The following is an 18899-nucleotide window of genomic DNA, read 5'->3' as shown; positions in this document are numbered from 1 at the left end:
AGAACATAAGAGATATAATTCAGACTAGTACAACATAAAATAATTCAAATAACTATTCTTTTGACCAAATTTGAAATTTTGAATTTTATGAAATAAAAATATTTTATAAATTTATAATTTTTTCCTAACTTATATAAAAAACTATTTTGTTAAAATATTTTAAATTCTAAAACTTGAATTATATAACACTAACTTGTATTAAGAAAGTTAATTATATCTTATTGCTAGGAGAAATAAGATTAATGACAACTAAAAATATATATTTTTAAGGCATATATAAATTATGAACAAATTCCAAACATCCGTGAACCAAACTTGTTCGCATCGATACTAAGTTTAAACTTAATATATCTACAGGACCTCCCTACTTTGATCCCACACATTATCCAGTTTAACAGGAGCTTTGCAATATTTGACCTTCACAAGACCTGATATATCATATGTTGTACAATAAGTTTGTCTATATATGCATGCGTCAAAAGATGAACACATGCATGCTTTTAAAAGAATTGTGTGCTACACTCAAGGCACCCTTGATCATGGTTTACATCTTCACCCATCTTCACTTTTCGGTCTTCTATCCTACACTGACACTGACTTGGGTGGATGCCCAAATACTAGATGTTCCACCTCTGAATATTGCGTTTTCTTTGGAGACAACCTGATCTCATGGTCCTCGATGCATCAGCCAACCTTATCCAATGCTACAGAGGAATACAAAAGGAGTAGCTAATGTGGTCTCTGAGTCCTGTTGGACACGAAATCTCCTCTTCGTACTACATCATTCAGTTCATAAAGCCACACTAGTCTATTGTGACAATATCAATGCAATCTATCTCTCAGGCAATCTTGTCAATATCAGTGCACCAAACATATTGAGATGGATATACACTTTGTTCGTGCGAAAGTGGCTCATGGATAGGTTCATGTCCTTCATGTTCTGTCACGTTATCAAATTTCTGACATTTTTACTAAACGGCTTCCACGCATACTCTTTGAAGATTTTAGAGACAATCTCAACTTACGGACACCTCCCGCTTCGACTGTCGGGGTGTGTTAGTCTACGTAAATAAATGAATAGCAAATAGTTCTCTTGTAAATAATTATTAGAAAACAATTATCATCTTAATAGGATCCATAATCATAGGGATTCACAATTATAGGATCTAGAATCATATGTTACGATTCCTCTTACATTGATGTATATATTGATACTCTCGTATCAATGAAACACACATATGATTTCTAACAGATTATCTTAAATATATTCTCATATTGACCTATATTCCTACTGTCATGCATCTTTCTCAACACATGTATTATCATATGCTTTTGTATAAAATATTATTATCACACGTCAAAACTACAACTACAAACAGTTGGATAAATTAATCTAAACAATAATTGTCATAAGAATAGTTTTCATCACATTATAGATTTAAATATATATTTTTCAATAAAAACATAAAATCAAACAACATATCATACACAGAAAAAAAAAAACATCTTGTCTCACACAAGAATTACAAAAAAAAACATATATTCATATCAATAGTACAATCACTAGTAATCTCAACATCAAGAAACTAAATTATAACTCTCACAAATAATTTACCAACGAGCGTTAGACTTCCTATGCTTCCATTAGTCTTGTGTTCTCACGAGTCTTATGAATTAAGCTAATAGGTGTCATTTTCATCACTCTCCTCGATAGGTTCTAGGACAAAATATACAAATATCATTTCTCATCACTCTCCTTAAAAAGCTCTAATAAAATTTCTCCATACAACTATGCAAATATACAAATATCATTTCTCATCACTCTCCTTAAAAAACTCTAATAAAATTCCTCCATACAACTATGCAAAGTTACCATTCACCATCTTTCGCTAAGTCACTGCACACAAACATATAAACAATCACCCTCTACCCATGTACTATTTCTCACACAACATCAACACCATAATTCCTTAGAAATTTCATAAATTAGATACAAAAACAAGTTGTAACATGTTATTATAACTAAAATAGTCAAATAACTAAAATAGTTAAAACATTATCTTTGTCTATCTCTTACTTTTCATTTTTTTCCTTCTTTTTCATAAAAACTCAACCTTTAAAATATTTTACATTCTTTCTTGACTTAACACTGTTGAACATTTAAAATAATTAAAATAGTCAAATAAGCTAAAATAGTTAAAACATTATCTTTGTCTACCTCTTACTTTTTATTTTTTCTTTCTTTTTCAATGAAAACTCAACCTTTAAAACAATTTTCATTCTTCTTGACTTGTTATATTAAAAAATTTTCAAAACCTCACTCTTGTGTGTTTATAAACCTAATTTCTATGAGAAGAATACAATATTTTATTATCATTTATTATTATCAAACATAAATATATAAAAATATAATATCTTACAATATATCAACATTCTTTTAACAATATATAATATGTAAAAATATTTAAAAATGTCTCATTATATCAAACAATATCTAATAATATTTTTTAATTGAATAATTTATTTATTAAATTTTATCTTTTATAAAAAATTTAAAAATAAAATAAATTTTTTATTTATAATTAAAAGAAATTTATCTTTTATTTAAAATATTTAATTATACTAATATATTTTTTAATATTAAAATTTTTAGGATCTGGAATTTATTAAAAAAAGGAGACATGAGTTTGCAGTAAAATTATTTATTTATTAATAATTATAAATTTAATTCAAAATATTAGTTAATCCTTTTCTAAATGTTTTGTTAATAATTGTAGGAAGAAATAAGTATATTTATTCAAAGTCTCTCTATATACTGGAAAACATAATAATTTTATGTAATTAATAGCATGTGTTTATCTAGGAGCTGAGTTTTGGGTTGTTACTCCTAATCAATGCTGTGGAGTTTTATTTTATTGTTGGGGTCCACTTGATTTCAAATTTTGAATTCATCAAAATTGTGTCTCTTTTCAGCCATATAGACATCACATCTTTGGTAGTTAAGGCTCTCATTATCTAACAACTGAGTGATGTTCCCTATCCCTGTATATCTTATTTTACATATAAGTTAATGATTTTCTAACAAATTATATGCAAAATAAATTATATTATATATATGATTTATAAAAGCAAACAAATACAGAAAAAAAAGACATATAATTAAATAATAATAAATATTAAAACAAATAATAATTAATAAAAAAATATTAATAATAATTAGTTAATAAATAATACTTAAATATCTACAAATTATAACAACAACATTTGTAACATCCCAACAATTACAGTATAAAACCATATCATAGAATAGTCACATATTAACAATATTAAATTCAGGTCAAAAATGAAATATACGTTTATGGCCGAACGGCCTTACAAAATACCACAAAAATTAAACTTTACAAAACTAAATACTTGACCGAACGATTCCAACAAAATAATTTTAAACCGAACGGATATACAAAACAAAGTAACTATAACTACCAAACGGTTCTATGGTTCAGCCTTAACCTCCACTTCTTCAAGAGCCTCTTCCAGCAACTCCTCTCCTTCTGCTCACATCCACAGGATGATCATTGCAACAGAAAACGACAATAAGAAGGACAAAACAAACAAGACAAGAAATAGGGTAAGCTTATGTAATTTAATTAATTCAATACACATATAATTCAATCAATCCACCAATCATACATTAATGCATGCAATGAACGACCACTTGACTCTGACTGTCCGGACTGTATGAATTTTGTGTAGCTATGACGTTTTTGCACCCGGGTGATGTAGTAGCTGGGATGTCCTCAAAAGCTACCACCCGAGGTTAGTACGTTCTTACATCGCCCATCTTAACCTTATGGACTAGGACCTCCTGCCATTCTCACACATGATTTACTCCTCTCTACTTGAGAATGAATAATCATAGAATATCAGGATAGATGCCACCTTAGCATGACCACATTCATACTTTACCAATCCATAACAAATCTTGAGATATTCCTCCCTGGAATACTCTTTCATATCCATATCATTCAAATCACATCATACTTTAAATCATCATACTTCATTATTAATACAGTCAAACCAGACCAATAAAACCAGATTCCATCTTAAAACAAAGCTTAAAGAGATAACCTAAATTTTAGAAGTAAGACCGACACAAGAGAATATTGTTTAGATTATCATAACTGAACACTTAGTATAAAACCGAGCGACCTTTCACTTATCCACAGAATAAGACCGAACGGTCCATACGAGACAAGACTTATCAGAAGCCTAACACTTATAATAATAAGAAACATTTTCTAGATACTCAACCATTTTGACCGAAAGGTCTTTACTAAAAAAACTAAAGGAATGTATGGAATACTATAGAATACATACAATTAAACCTGACTGAAGGTAAGTAAAGTTTTTATTAGAGACCTAAGAGTTTAAACCGAACACTACAAACTAAGGCCGAACACTCTTAATACCCAAAGAACATATATTACGGAATATATTGTATAACCGAGCACTTATTTCGAAGCCGAATACTATTGAGATCGAGCGCTTGGTTTGTGACCGAGCATTACTGAGACCAAGAGCTAGGTTTATGACCAAGCACTACTGAGATTATACAATTAAGGAATATATTCTAATTACAATTACATATGACTTATTTTCAACAAAGGATAAATATAATATTTAAGAATTTAGTTATTTTTGAATATCTTAACTAAGTTGATTTAAGAAGTACAAAGGAGAAACTATACTTAGACCGAACGCTCATTTACATATATAATAATATAAAACCGATCGGTCATTAACTAAATTCTCTACAAAAGAATTCAGTTTAGACCGAACGTTTAAAGAAAAATCGAACGGTCAATAATGAATCTCGGTGTCAAACACAGGATTATACAGAAAGCTGCAGATTGAAGTTCAAACTCTATCTCAACCAAGTCTACCTCAGTTATAAATCATCCACTCATATAAACAACATACAATAGCACCAATACTTTATATTCATCAAATAATCAAACAAACATACAACCATTCAGAACAAAAATCATAATCAAATTATATAAGCTTCCCTTACCTCTTAAGCTTAGTCGTACGCTCACAATTTGTATAGGGTAATTCACTACTAGAAATCTTACGCTCCTACGTCACGATTTATGAAACTAAACCAAACAAAACACCAGTAGTGTGCTCAGAATGAGATGGCAAACTCATGCAACCAGAAACTCGGTTTGCATGTGACAGAAAACAATAGTGTTGAGAGAGGAATGAACTTACCAGCTCAAACCAACAGCTTGATCGGTGCAAAGTGAAGCTCTCGGCACCAGGGAGACTCAGACGTGGTCTGATTGAAGATTGGAAGAAGAAAAGGGTAAGATTTTGTAGAGAGAATAAGAAGGTTGTAGAGAGAAGGAGGAGAAATGAAGAACTCATAATATTTGGGAGAGAATGGTGCATGCAGAAAAGTGACACGAATTTTGAAAACTTTAACTTATAAACTACCGTCAAACCGATCGACCACTCAGCTGCTCATACCTGTCTTCCACATTCTGATTTTCACTAACACCTAGCTTCTACTCACACAGAATTGTTTTGAAGGGTTCTGACAACATTAAAAATTAAAAACCAAATAAAAAGTGAAAAATTAAAATTTACACATAATAAACATCATTTAAATAAATAAATAATTTCATAAACATTACAGATTAACAAACAAATATAAATTTCAAATTAATTACATTATAAATAATATTTAAATAAATATTAAATATAATAAAAATTAAAAAATAAAAAATGTTAACAATTCAATAAAAATTTTTTAAAAAACCACAAAAACACAACAAATTAAGTTTAAATTAATGAACGAGTAAAAACAAAAAAAAATATACAACAAGATAATTAAATAATAATTCATATTAAAAAATAAAATATCAATAAATAATTATAGGTTCAAAAAATTTAAAAAGTAAATTAAAATTTCAAAATTAAGAAATATTAATTATATTAAAAATAAAATTTAAATAAATATGAAATACAAAAATAAAATTAAAATTACAAAATATTAACAGCAAAATATTTAACATTTAAATAAACCTAAAATGGAAAAGCTTCAAAATAATATGAGAAAAACTTGAATTAATGTAATTTTGAGACAAGCAACAATAATTAGTTAGCATGAACATAACACTTTAAACTTAGCATGAACATGAGCAACACCACAAACAAATCCAAAACAATTAAATATGAGAAAAGCTTAATCGCACATCCATCAAGCTGCGGCAACTATAATTCCAAGTATGATAACCGCATTTCGAATTGTATGTTTTGTTAACTACACTTCCAATTACATTTAAACCGTATTTTATAAATTGTAGCCACACTTTCAAGTGTGAAAAATTGTGTAACCACCCCTTTGTTGTCGGTGTGGTTAGTTCAGAAATGCAATTCATCTTACTAACAAATCTTAGCTCATACAAAAAATTCATACAAACAAGTTTAATGAAAGAACATGAAAGAACAACTAACTTTGGACGTCTAAACTAAGCAAAACCACCACTGCAAGTTACTCATCACAGTACCATCATGACAGCCATTGACAAGAGTTTTACGCACAACAATAGGTAAAGTGATGAAAGAGGAAAGAAAAAATTAAAGTCGAGAGGGGATACGAGAAGACATTCCCCTAGAACAATGAAAAAGAAAAGGAAAGAGTGTAGGATTTCATTTAAATACCGCAAAGGGGAAGGGTAGTTGCTTTTAAATTTGAATGAATAAATTTAAAAGCAGTCAAAATATTTCCTGTGGTTCTAAAAAAAAATAGAAAAATGTAGGACTGGTGAGTTACAAGGAGAACTCCTAACCATTGGATTAGAGACAACCATCGAAGCAGAAACAACGTCATCAAAGACAGGAGTAACGGTTGCATTTCTTCTGTAGCTCTGCACACCATTGCACACTGCATCACACGGATTCATGCACACCGCTCGAACAGCTCATGGGAAACAGAATATAAAATGTTTATTACTTCTCCTTTTTCATTTACTATCTAACTATTACAATAATGATGTAAAAACAATTTTCAAATGTATCATACCACATCAATCCCATCGAGTAAAGGAATAATTTGGATAGGATATGGTTTGACTCTTTCAAAATTTGGTCAAAAATAATTTTAATTCTCCTATTTTAGAAACGGTAGAGCAGATCTTTATATTTATATATATATATAGTTTTAAAATAAAAAAACTTTAAGTTTGACTTTGCAACAACTTTAATAATATATTACGTTTTCAAATATAGAAATTAAAATTATTTAATCAAATTATGATAGGGGTATATAAAATAATTCAAAGTTAAACATTAAATATAAAAAATTAGCTGAGACTCATAATTTTCAATCAATTTTAGTAAATGCTATTTTTTATTTTTCTCTAAGTGTTAAGTTTCAAAAGGATTTTCTTTTATTTGTTTTTTAAGATAAAAATAAGTATTTTTTTAATCATATAAATTATTACTTTACTTGATATTTTAATTAATTTGTGTATGCAGATTTATTTCCATATTAAAATAAAAGCAGACAAAATAATTAAAAACAAAGTAAAAAACACAGTAATAACAATGTATTAAAAAAATTTAAACAGAGTGCAAAGAAAATAAATGGACCTAGCTGGCAATTTAACATGGAAGCCAACCCGGATATAAAACCAAACAAAATCTGTTGAATGCCTTTGGTAACGCATGTTTTGCTTCATCAACTTTTTTCATATTCTTTCTAACACAAGAAACACAAAAGACCTTTGTATCCTCTAAACTCCTGTGGGACCACTCTCTTTCCTACCCTCCACAATTCTCAAGTTATGCCAATCAAAGGGTATTTAAGGTAATTAATGCCACTGTGTAGTCACATACATCATATACGTTTTCTCCACTGGAAAACCATAGCCTGCAATGCTTTCCTCGTTTGTGATGATTTTTCTTTCGTTCTCTCTGTCCTTTTCCGATCTTTCTCAGTGTCAGAGAAAATGAAGTGACGCGGCGGCGACACTCTTTGAGGGCTCAGTACCAAAGTAAGATTTATCCTCTTTTCATATCCTAACGTGTCTTTTTCCTTACCAGTTTCAGATCTTACCACTGTTCGATTCATTACTCCATAAATAACATTAATTTTATGATTAATCTGAAATTTAGTTTTGAGGAAAAAAGAGATTTGTATATTTTCAGTCGTTCAAGTTTCGTCAAAACCTTTTATAGTTCTATAGATGGGTTTAAAAGTTTAACTTTAACTAAAAGTGTATGAATTAAAAGTAATATTTTTTTTCTGTAATTTTAAACAAATTAATCCATCAAACTTCATCCTATAATTTCTATCCTGTATTTTTTGTAATTCTTCCTTCTCAATAATTTTTATGAAAAGGTTAATTCTGAGATGTTATTGGTTAATCCCTTCCATGGCTGTCGTAAATCTGGAACGGTATTAATTTATATATGTTAATACAGTCATTAGAAAATATGGCTTAGCCTTGATTTAACTCTTAGATTTATAGAAAAACAAAGTTTGACCTAATTGGTTGAATAAAGTATTTCTTTTAACCTATTAAGAACAATATTTTCAGTTTTAATCATAAGAACACCAGATACCCTTCATGCCAATTTTGTTTCTTTACTATGCTGACATATAGACATTACAACAGATACATGCCCTGGCCTTTCCTTTCATCCCAATTGAAATCATTGCTTTTCAAAATTCTTGCATTAATTGTGTAATCATCATCTATTTTAATTTCTTCATTGGCTGCCAGCTACATGACATAAAGTTGTTTTTTTTTGGAAACATACAATGCAAATACTTCATTTACATATTTTATTTCTTTTTAGTTAAGTTTAATATATTACTCCCTTACTCTTCTTTATAAGATGCTTTAGAAAAATATTTCCTAAATTAATTTTCTTCTTATAAAATAGGTATTAAATAACTTTTTTGGAATTATCTTTAGATAATACTTTGTATATTTTTAATCAATGAGAGCAAAATAGAATAACTTTTAATTGAATGAGTAATTAGAGAGAGGAAATGCAATTATTTTTAATTCAATGAATAATGCCAGAGAGATAAGAAAAATATTTCCTTAACAGTAAATTTAACTATTTTCATAATCTTTTATTATTTTAAAATAATTATTATTCTTGTTTTTTATATATTAAAAATGTATATATTCTCTAAATTATACTCAGTTATATTTTTTGAAAATGATACTTATATTAATAAATAGATACGTAGAATTTTACCAAAACAGAGGAAATATTATATTTTTACGTAAAAATGTGTGTGTTTTTAGAATCTTTAATGTGTCCTCATATAAGTATTACTTAAAAACCTTTTTTTCAAATTCATTAACCAGTAACTCAGAAAATTTGTTAGCGGTATCCTAATTTCTATTTTAACTATTTTATTACCAACATTTAATTTAATTGAGAATTAGAATCCATGATTCACTGTGTTAATGATTATTAACGTGCAAAATATGATTTTTAAATTACAATAAAAATTAATAATCTTGTTATTATCATGTATTTTTATTTTCTATCACATGTTATTTATTGAATTAAAAATTTTCACTTATTTTAATCGTTCTCCAACTATACATATCTATCAAGAATACGCGTATATTTATTTTAATTATTTTAATTTGTTTGCCGAAGATTCTCTCTGTTGGAACAAACTGTCAGTAGTATAAATAAGAGGAGAAGGAAATCCACTAATCATTTATGTCTATGTTTTCTTCAGGAAACAGTGGAAGACATATATGCATGGAAATGTTCAGCAAATATCTATCGCACATCACATCATTGTTTTATAGTCTCGTATTGCCGAGGAAAGCCAAACTAGCGTTCCCATCGAAAAGTACACCAGAACGACACCGTACAGGCGAAGCAGGTCTGAAAACCCTATTTCACTCAGAATTAAAACCACCCACGAGAGTTGTTCATCGCTGCACAACAGAAGAAGCCGCGGAATCAGAACCGTCATCACCACCGCCTCCGACGATGTCAAGGATGTGTGCACCGGCCTCGGGGGCGTTCCGAACGACAATGATGGGAGACGTCATCGGAACGGAGAGCGGAGACTGCATGATAACCTACATGGAGGAATTAGCGGAACCTGAGTCTCCGATTGTGATGATGAGGTGCAGAGAGAAGAGTGCGAAAAGGAAGAGGCAGTTTCCACCGCCATTAACGTTGATGGAGGAAACGAGAGAAATGCCTTGGGCTTTCACGAGGGAATGTAACGGAGACGGAAGGTTGATCGTAACGGCGGAGAGAGTGAGGCGTGGTCGCGAGCACTGCATTATGGAAGTTCGAACAGAAGATGAAAGAGTGACGATGAGGTTGGTCCCTGAAGAAGACGATTGCTGCGAACTGTGTTGCTACCCTATCGACGACGATGACGACGGAGAGATGCAATTTAACGAAGGGTTCGAGATTGAAGAGCGTGGTCCTCAGTTTGAGGAAGAGTTGGCTAAGAAAGTTTCAAGTGAAAGTGAGCGATGTGGGGATTTACGTGAGTGTGTCAGCCCCAATTATTATGCTTCTGGGCCTGGTTGGTTGCTTCAGCCTCACCTTTCAGATTCTTTCCCAGACATTTACTTGGGCCGGCCCGCATCTGCTCCAACAAGGCCCATGACCCCTTCTAGACGTTTATGTGGACAATTTCTTTCTGGAGCTGCTACATTTGTTGAAAAACCATGCGAAGCTACGAATCGCAGTTTGACATTTGTTTAGAAATTATGCAGATCTTTACATTAAAGGGAACATGACTATTTCTTTACTGGTAAAATTGTGAAATTTATTTACTGTTTTATATCTTTAATTATATTCAAAGGCTTTCACTTAAACACATGTACTCAACCACCTAAAAGACCAAAACAAATCAATAGCAAATGCTTAACTGCCGAAAATATAGAAGCAACAATATTTTACGACTAAGAGTATCTGCTAATACATCAGACATATACATAGTTTCTTAAATACAATATGCATACTGCATCAATTATATATATAGCCATATAATATATACCCTTTATATTACTTTCTTAAGCACCCAACGAAAAATGACTCAATTATTTTACATATTTCAGACTAATTTTTCTTAGGAGATCGATATTTTGAAATCAATATTGTTTAAAATGATATTTTTACACTAGTGTTTGATGTGATTTAAAGACCCTAAAAAGCATGATACGGGCATTGGGCCCTAGCGACTACTATTAGTCCAAATTCAGGAGGAAGACACGTGCAACATGGAACAAAACCATAGCCACAAGTCCACCCCCTTAGATATTTTTTCGAGGGTTAGTTGATTACCAAAAAAGTGAGCCAAATTAATTTAATTTATTATTTTATGGATTAAATATAATAAAAGGTCATGCGCTAAAATTTATGGGAGTTTTATATTATTATCTAATAGATATTGTTATCTAACACCTAAATCTAACTTATTTCTCCATTATAAACTATTTTTAAAAACATTTTACCTGATCAATAAGGCTTTTAAATGTCAATGAAAGTGTATAATTGGTCTAAATAGGTCTTTAATATTTACAACTTTCTTATCATTATATACTACATGTATTCTATCATTATATAATATATGTATTGTGTGTATATTATAAATTATTATGTATCTATAATATAAAATAATAAATTATGACTAACACAAAAAAACTTATAACTAATGTTATTTTAGACACTTTTTTTATGAGTTAAAAGTTCAACGTTATAGTGGGAAACATAAATTTATTGTCTCTAAGCATATGTCAATTAAGGTTGATTGTATTTATAAGATATGTTAATTAATATATTGTAGGAACAACATTTATTAATTTGTGAGTTTGTTTGTTTTTTCTTTTTAATTTTTTTGTCAATGTTTTCTTTTTTACTGAAATCATAAAAAATTAAATATAAAATATAAGAATACACTACAAAAATTTTCAAAATTTTCTAAATAGTATGGGTATCTCAGATAAATGGTAAAGTGTAGAGAAATCAGTAAAAAATACTAAGAAAATAAAATACATAACGTAAGTGATGAAATTTTTTAAATTCTAAATCCCTAATCCCTTGCAAACATTTGTTAATTCATTCATCACTCAATTTCCAATAACTTTCATTTTTGAAGCGTTTCCATCTGATATATGTAACAAAAGTTATGACCATTTGAAGTTTTTCACCACCAAATATTAACAACTTTGAATCTATAACCAATATCTTAGATCTGAACACTTTACATTTAAATACAACCTAATAGAAGTTACTACAAAAATATTTGAGTCAAGAATAATTTTTTAGTTATTTCAGTGAATTTTACAAAATCAAGATTAAACTAAAAACACAAAAATGCAATCTTTAGAACAAACAACAATGAATAGTGAATAAAACACCAACCTTAATGCAAAATAAAATTGAGGAGAATGAAAGTTTCAACCCAAGCTAGCACCACAACGACAAGATGAAGTGAAATGGATTGAAAAATTTGGTCCTACAAGTTTGACATTGTTGCTGCACTTTGGTGGGAGGTTTAGCGTAACAGAGAAAGAGAAAGGTGAGGGCACTCACGTTGTTTCTATTATTAGAGTTTGTATGAACAAAACACATTTCTTTATTCGTTGATCAAATCATTATATAATGTATAGGAAATTAGTTTATATAAAGCAAAGTTTGAGAAATAAAAGAGAGCAAACTAATTCTAACATAAGAAAACGAAAAATAAATGTTCAAGAAAGCAACAATTATACAACAATATCAACTAATTATTATTTTATCTAATATCCCATCTCAAGGTGAGTTGTGGATGTTAATGAGACCCATCTTGAACATGTTAGCAGTGAAAGGTGCATGATATAAATCTTTTGTAAACATATAAGCAAGTTAGTGTTTAAAAGGAATACGTGATAAAAGAATGAACTCATAAAGAATCTTTCTACGTATGAAATGAATATCTACTCCTATATGCTTGGTTCTGTCATGAAAGGAAGGATTCTTAGCTAATTGAATTGTTGATTGGTTGTCATAGAAAATACAAACAAGTAGAGGAATAATGAGATGAAGGTAATCAACAACATATTTTAGCATTGCAATTTGCAAACACATTAAACATGATGGGACAACACAAGCATATTAAATACCTTATACCCTAGCATTTAAACACATCATAGAAGAACATTTACTCGTCTTTAATGCTCATAATCTTCCATTGCAACAAACCCGCAATTCCAACTAACACGCTCCCAAGGACAATGAAGAGTTTCACTTTCAATATTTGTTAACTCTTCAAAACCCAGTTTCACTAATTGAAGCTTTATGAGTAAACCCCATTTTATTAAATACCTCTTAAAAAACAAAACTCCACATCATCAAATTCATATTACACCACAAAATTCAAAAACTATTACATATGCATGCCTTGTCAATGTTTTGTTAACGACGTGGTTAATGATTAAGGCTTGATTACATCATTTTTTTTTCAAAACAGGAACAAAATTGAGACGCATAAAAATAAAGAGACCAAATTTAGATTTTCTTAAAAGAATGGGGACGAAAGGTATAATTTAACCTACAAAATATTTGAAATTGTTTATTGAGAAAGAGACAATTAGACCCTAGATACCCACATGAATAGATTAAAGAAAATTTTACTTCTATTATTATTGATAAGAAATGACAAGTGTTTCTATTTTGTAAAATGACATACATCACAAGTTGTAAAAAATCAAAGACAATGTTAGTGTATTTGGAAGCTAAAAATTGCAACACATTGTTCAAAGTATGACCTAATCTAATATGCCATAGCATAGACATATTATATGTGACTATGGCAGAATGTAGTGTGTTAGTAACATTTAGAGAATATGATCCACATGAACTTAAGTCACTGGAATCTTGTTGAAAACAATAGGTCATTCCATTTCTTAGTTGCACCAATCATCCAAAATATTGATTTATGCATAATTAAACAAGTTTCATAAAAAAAATCATGCAATCAATTATGAACATTAATTTGGGAATTGAAATAAGGTTAGCGACTTGGTACATATAAAGCATCAACCTGAGTTAATTTTTCAAGGGTAATATCGCTAGAGAATTGAGCAATGACAATGGTATTATTAGGTAACTTTATTTGAACATGTGATATGGGTTTTAGAGAAGAAAAACAAGATTTGGAGGGGAAAATGTGATTTGTAGCATCATTGTCCAAAATCTAGGAAAAAAATGGGAGAAACATCACCTATAGCATTACGAAGGGAACTTTGAGTATGATTGGTAGAAGACGATCCAAGTTTGGATTGCTGAAGAAGAGCTAAAATGATCTGATAATGTTCCTTTGAGAAATTGAATGGGTTGCATGGAGAGCCTTTAACCATTTGATATTGTTATGAGGCTATAGTAAAGTCTACTTCAGCCAGACTAGTAAGAATTTGGGACCAGAGAAAGAGACACGACCAAATTTTCTATACCTTACAAGGAAACCAATTTGCCAGTAATAGGTTTCAATTGTATGGTTTGTCTTTTTGCAATTCTCACAATATTTTATGTTCTGATTGTTTGATTTTCTAGAATTGTTGTTTTTTACTACTCCATTCAAATTCTTGAAACCGTGGGATTTGACATATTCATCCAATTGCATAGAGAAAACAACTAATTTTTTAGAAGGGAGAATTCAAGAATTACTTATAAATTCTCTTTCATGTTGAAGAATCATAGAGAATGTCTTGAGGATGGAGGGCATGGGATCCATGATCATTATTTGAGATCGTACTTGGGAGTAGTTGTCATTTAAACCACAAAGAAATCAAATGACACAATCTCTCTTTCTTTTTGTACTTTTGAAAGAAGACCACAAGAACAAGATGCAAAGCATTTATAAACAAGAACATGTCCTTATAGTTCAATTTCTTTCCACATAGTTTTTAATCGTGTGTAATAATCATAAATGGTTTAATCACACCTTACTTACACTTCTAGATTTGATTTTGAAAATCAATGTAAAACTTATTAGAATGTGAGAACTTTTCTTCCAAATATTTCCACATTTTAGAAGCATTTCCATCCACACAACTGATTGTCTGATGGAGGAGCTTATGGAGCGCATCAACCAATACAACATCATGTGATTACATCTACGCCATGTGTTATGAAGGGGATTTGTGATTGGTGAACATAAGAGGTTTTCAGTGATGAATTGTTCTTTGTTTTTGGTTTCTAGGACAATCATCATCTCTCACCTCCATTGGTAAAAATTATTTTCAATCAGAGGAGAGACGAAGACAATCACAAAATTCTAAAATTTTAAAAAATAAATTGACATCAAATCCCTCCATGAGAGACATCAATTTCCAATTTGACATGATTCTTAGGATTGTCTAAAGTTATTTAAAATTTATTAGTCTTACGATCTATATTAATTTAAAAATTGATGTATATTATGAAAGGACCTAACTTTAATTTCAACAAAATATTTACAAAAATGTCACTTTACATTTTTAATGTGGAATTTTACAATATGTTACACGCATCTAAGTCATTTTTGTGCTATTGAATTTGTCTAAAATTTTGTTTTATAATGTGTAGGTTTATATTTCAATAATATTATAATTTATCATTTTTTTTATTAACGTGTTTAATAATTAAGAAAAAAAATAAGTGTGCGATTTTATTAAATTATAAAAATTGAATATAAAAAAATATCAACAGAAAAAAAATATTTATATTGATTTACCTAGGTTGACGCGTTAGGTGCAAAAGATTTTTTTGAAAGACCTGTATCTGAATCTTTTAACCAAATTAAAGTTTATAAAAGTCAATAAGTGCTTGCTCTTTAGAAAAATTTGGCTTCATATAGATCAGGTCCAGGTCATCTTTTTATCAGGTAACCTCTCACTTTTTCTATTCCTAATGCTGATAAAAAGTTACCAGAAGCTTGTAAAATAATGATAAATTTTAATATATTTCTTTTATTTTATCACAGATTTTCTCAACCTCTATTCATAATATAATCACCGAAGATCTGCACTTGTATTATTCCAAAATACATTTATTTTTATATAAAATATTATTTAAGAAAAATAAAAAAAAAACTATAAAATTGTTGGTTGTTCTGTTTATTTTAATTTAAAGTTAAGATTAATAACTGTTACTATAAAAAAATAAATAAATCTGAAAAAAGATAGAAGGAAGGAAATGTGGAATAGTGGTGATTAGATTATAGTATTTGGGTGTAGAAAAAAATTGGGAGCTACCCACGTTGGGTTCCTGCAACTTCCAGTTTGAACGCAAAGCAAAGACTTGGTGAAGTGGTGATGTATGCGAAATGCAATGCCACTTTCCCTCACTTTTACGTTTTCATCCTTCCCCTCTCTTTTTTCGTTTGATTTTCCATTTCCTTTCTTTATTTTCTTTCTCCCTTCTTCTCATTCTCTTCTCAAATCCTACTGTTATCCCTATTTTTTTCATTGATGTCACTGTAAGTACCTCTCTATCTTCAATTCCTTCTTTTTCTCATCTCATTTTAATTCATTTCCTCTTCCTTTTCTCACTTCAATTTCGAAGGGCATCCTTTCGTTATTGGGTCTGTTGGAGAAGTGACAAATTAGGTGAAAGGGCTGCTGAGACCTGCTTCAAATTGCTTCTTGAAAACTCTTGTTTTATTTTTATTTTGTAAAATTAGTTTCGAATATTGTTGTTCTCCCTGAATTTCATCCGCGGAAAGTGAATTCTGATAAATGTTTAGGTTTGAGTGTTTCTTTTGGTTGGATCTGCTTTTTCTGGTTTATTGAATGATGTGATGATTAGGAATTTCTATAGTTTGTATCACCTGCTTCTGATGGCCACTGTGTAGAAGATTTTACGAGTTTTATTGTTAGCAAGCTGTATACTGTACTGTGTTCTTCATTTAAAGTCCTGGAGGGTGTTTAAAGTGCATTTCTCTCATGTTCATTTTTGTGACTTGCGAGTGGTGGATTATTGTCTGCTTACACCGCTTTTCTGTCTCTCTTTAATTTTCATTGAATGGGGTTATTTGATGCTAGCCTTTTTATTTTGAGAACTCAAATTTCTTCATGGTAATTTGGTTTTCCTTGCAGATATTGAATTTTGCTAGATATGGGTGCATTTTTTAGTGTGGCGAGTACAAAATCTGACAAGAGGGAACGGGATGGAGTCTCTCCAAATGAGGCATGTAAGAGGCAAAGAATGTCTCCTACTGTTGATGAAGAGAGTCCAAGGCTCATTCCTAATCTCCCTGATGAGTTATCACTTCAGATCATTGCTAGACTTCCTAGAATTTGTTACTTAAATGTAAGGATGGTATCAAAGAAGTGGAAGTCAACTATCATGAGTTTAGAACTGTATAAATTGAGGAAAGAACTTGGGACAACTGAAGAATGGCTCTATCTATTGATTAAGGTTGGAGAAAATAATCTTGTATGGCATGCTCTGGATCCTCGTTCTAAGATATGGCAGAGAGTGCCCAACATGCCCAATTTTGCCGATGAAGAAGAACCTAGAAAAGGTTCTTCTAGGCTTTGGATGTGGAACATGGTGGAGGGTATCAGAATTGCTGAAGTTATTAGAGGCTTTCTTGGACGGAAGGATGCATTTGATGAAATGCCCTATTGTGGTTGTGCAATTGGAGCTGTTGATGGGTGTCTCTATGTTCTTGGTGGATTTTCTAAGGCTTCAACTATGAGATGTGTGTGGCGATTTGATCCGATACAAAGTACATGGAGCAAGGTGACTCCTATGTCCACGGGTCGGGCGTACAGTAAGACAGGCATCTTAAATAACAAGCTTTATGTTGTTGGAGGGGTTAGTCAAGGTCACGCTGGATTGGTTCCTCTCCAATCTGCTGAAGTTTTTGATCCCTCTACAGATACATGGTCACATGTACCCAGTATGCCATTCTCTAGAGCTCAAGTCCTTCCCAGTGCTTTTTTGGCTGACATGTTAAAGCCTATTGCCACAGGGTTGACCTCATACATGGGAAGGTTGTGTGTTCCACAGAGTCTGTATTCATGGCCCTTTTTTGTTGATGTTGGGGGAGAAATCTATGATCCTGACACTAACTCATGGATAGAAATGCCTGCTGGAATGGGTGAAGGGTGGCCTGCACGGCAGGCAGGAACCAAATTGAGTGTAGTAGTGGACGATGAATTATATGCTTTTGATCCTTCTAATGCTATGGATAGTGGAAGGATCAAGGTTTATGACCGAGGTGAAGATGCTTGGAAAGTAGTTATTGGAAAAGTTCCCATATATGATTCTGCTGATTCAGAGTCTCCATATCTACTTGCTGGTTTCCACGGGAAGCTCCATGTTATCACAAAAGATGCCAATCATGATATTGCTGTTCTGCAGGCAGGCCTGCGGAATAATTTGGGTTATTCACCATCACTCTCAACTCTGTCACAAAGTACATTGCATGAATCTCCAGAACTGGCTTCTGAATCAGATGCAGCAGTTGTTTGGAGGGTAGTTGCCTGCAGGGATTTTGGGCAGGCTGAACTAGTCAGTTGCCAAGTCATTGACATATAGATGAAAAATCAAGCAATGACTGTGACAAGCAGTGAATGTATCTGTTTGTTGGCAGTTACACGAGTTAGTCTTATGGAAATTGAATTGTGTCCATTTTGTATCATAAGTCAGGTGTCAACAAAACAGCGAGTGCTGTGATAGTTGCAATAGGTATATAGTGCCGCACCTATTTATCTTTTCACACGGGTAAATAAGTGCCATAGGAATTGTCAATTTCGTTGTTGATATGCTCTACTATAATATCACACCAGGTCATTATTATGTCATTAGATTGCAACATATAATCCGTCCAATTATGGCGCAGAAAATGTTTCTGG

The 18899-nt window shown here is 30.9% G+C and overlaps 2 protein-coding genes across 3 annotated transcripts; both read left to right on the top strand.

Annotated features, from left to right (window-relative positions):
• Positions 1 to 9788: 9788 nt before the first annotated feature.
• LOC148204043 (uncharacterized) lies at positions 9789 to 10776 on the top strand. Its single transcript, XM_088107839.1, has one exon. The coding sequence runs from the start codon at positions 9805 to 9807 to the stop codon at positions 10774 to 10776; it is 972 nt and encodes a 323-aa protein (XP_087963965.1). The 5' UTR covers positions 9789 to 9804.
• Positions 10777 to 16214: 5438 nt separating this feature from the next.
• Positions 16215 to 18848, top strand: LOC124843503 (Galactose oxidase/kelch repeat superfamily protein). 2 transcript variants are annotated; one of them, XM_047320262.2, is made up of 2 exons: positions 16215 to 16351; positions 17133 to 18848. In XM_047320262.2, exon 2 carries the CDS (start codon positions 17152 to 17154, stop codon positions 18580 to 18582), a length of 1431 nt encoding a protein of 476 aa, XP_047176218.2. In that variant the 5' UTR covers positions 16215 to 16351; positions 17133 to 17151; the 3' UTR covers positions 18583 to 18848. The 2 variants fall into 2 exon arrangements, with proteins under 2 accessions (XP_047176218.2, XP_047176217.2); XM_047320261.2 differs by having other exon boundaries at positions 16233 to 16513.
• The last annotated feature ends 51 nt before the right edge of the window (positions 18849 to 18899 follow it).

The sequence above is a fragment of the Vigna umbellata genome, chromosome 2 (genome assembly GCF_029865625.1).
Source record: "Vigna umbellata cultivar VRB3 chromosome 2, Vumbellata_1.0, whole genome shotgun sequence".
In the NCBI taxonomy this organism is placed as follows: domain Eukaryota; kingdom Viridiplantae; phylum Streptophyta; class Magnoliopsida; order Fabales; family Fabaceae; genus Vigna; species Vigna umbellata.
This window is presented reverse-complemented; position numbering and strand designations above follow the sequence as displayed.